A 1,349-nucleotide genomic window follows, 5' to 3' on the forward strand; every position below is an offset into this window, starting at 1 on the left:
TAATTATAGTTATATTAATATTATTATTAATATTTATTCTCATTATTAATACATTTTTTAAATATTAGTCAATAAGCAGTTTCTACTGCGGAAGACAAGACTGCCGCGACTGTGACTCGCAGCGCCATCTATTATCGGTCGCTATTACTACACAGCCACTGACGCGTTCTCCCACAACGACGAAGTGAGGCGGAATCGTCCGAAAATTCCCGAACGGTGCCGAAGTCGCAGCTAACGACGTCTTGTGAGCACGACGACAATGCCATCTTTCGGCTTTAGCGTTATTTCCGCGAAAGGTCGCATGTCCTCACGCGCACGCGTAGAGCGGATGGTGAAACGACGCAGAAGAGAGGCGAGAACGACCTTCAGTTCCATCATGGCAAACTTCTGACCTATAGGAGAGTAAACAAGAAGAGAAACGCTCAATACAGTGACATAATACACACACGCACACGCACACGCACGCGCGGGCACACACACACGCACGCACGCGCGAACACACACACACGCACACGCACGCGCGGGCACACATACACACACACACACACGCACGCGCGGGCACACACACACACGCACGCGCACGCGCGCGCGAACACACACACACACGCGCGCGTGAACACACACATGCACACGCACACGCACGCGCGGGCATGCACACACGCACACACACGCGTGGGCCCACACACTCACACACGCACGCTCGTGGCGCACACACTCACACACATGCGCGCGGGCGCACACACACGCGCGCGCACGCGCGCGGGCGCACACACACGCACACGCGGGCACACACACACACACACACGCGCGCGCGGGCGTACACACTCACACACGAACGCGCGCGGGGGGGCACACACTTACACACGCACGCGCGGGCGCACACACAAACGCGCGCGCGGGGCGCACATGCACACACGAACGCGCGCGCGGGCGCACACACTCACACACGCACACGCGGGCGCACACACACACACACGCACGCACACACACTAACGCGCGCGCGGGGCGCACATGCACACACGAACGCGCGCGCGGGGCACACACTTACACACACACGCGCGGGCGCACACACAAACGCGCGCGCGGGGCGCACATGCACACACGAACGCGCGCGCGGGGCACACACTTACACACACACGCGCGGGCGCACACACAAACGCGCGCGCGGGGCGCACATGCACACACGAACGCGCGCGCGGGGCACACACTTACACACACACGCGCGGGCGCACACACAAACGCGCGCGCGGGGCGCACATGCACACACGAACGCGCGCGCGGGGCACACACTTACACACACACGCGCGGGCGCACACACAAACGCGCGCGCGGGGCGCACATGCACACAC

General features: G+C 61.5%; 1 protein-coding gene across 1 annotated transcript in view; it reads right to left on the reverse strand.

Moving 5' to 3' along the window:
- Positions 1 to 36: 36 nt before the first annotated feature.
- The window catches only part of LOC106819119 (cytochrome P450 4V2-like), a 6,899-nt gene continuing 5,586 nt past the window's right edge, over positions 37 to 1,349 (reverse strand). Inside the window, exon 7 of the mRNA XM_014823783.1 lies at positions 37 to 392. Coding sequence (XP_014679269.1) covers positions 232 to 392 — 161 coding nt within the window. The 3' untranslated portion in view covers positions 37 to 231. The remainder of the gene's footprint in view (positions 393 to 1,349) is intronic.

This window comes from Priapulus caudatus, unplaced genomic scaffold (genome assembly GCF_000485595.1).
Source record: "Priapulus caudatus unplaced genomic scaffold, Priapulus_caudatus-5.0.1 Scaffold2868, whole genome shotgun sequence".
Lineage (NCBI taxonomy): Eukaryota > Metazoa > Priapulida > Priapulimorpha > Priapulimorphida > Priapulidae > Priapulus > Priapulus caudatus.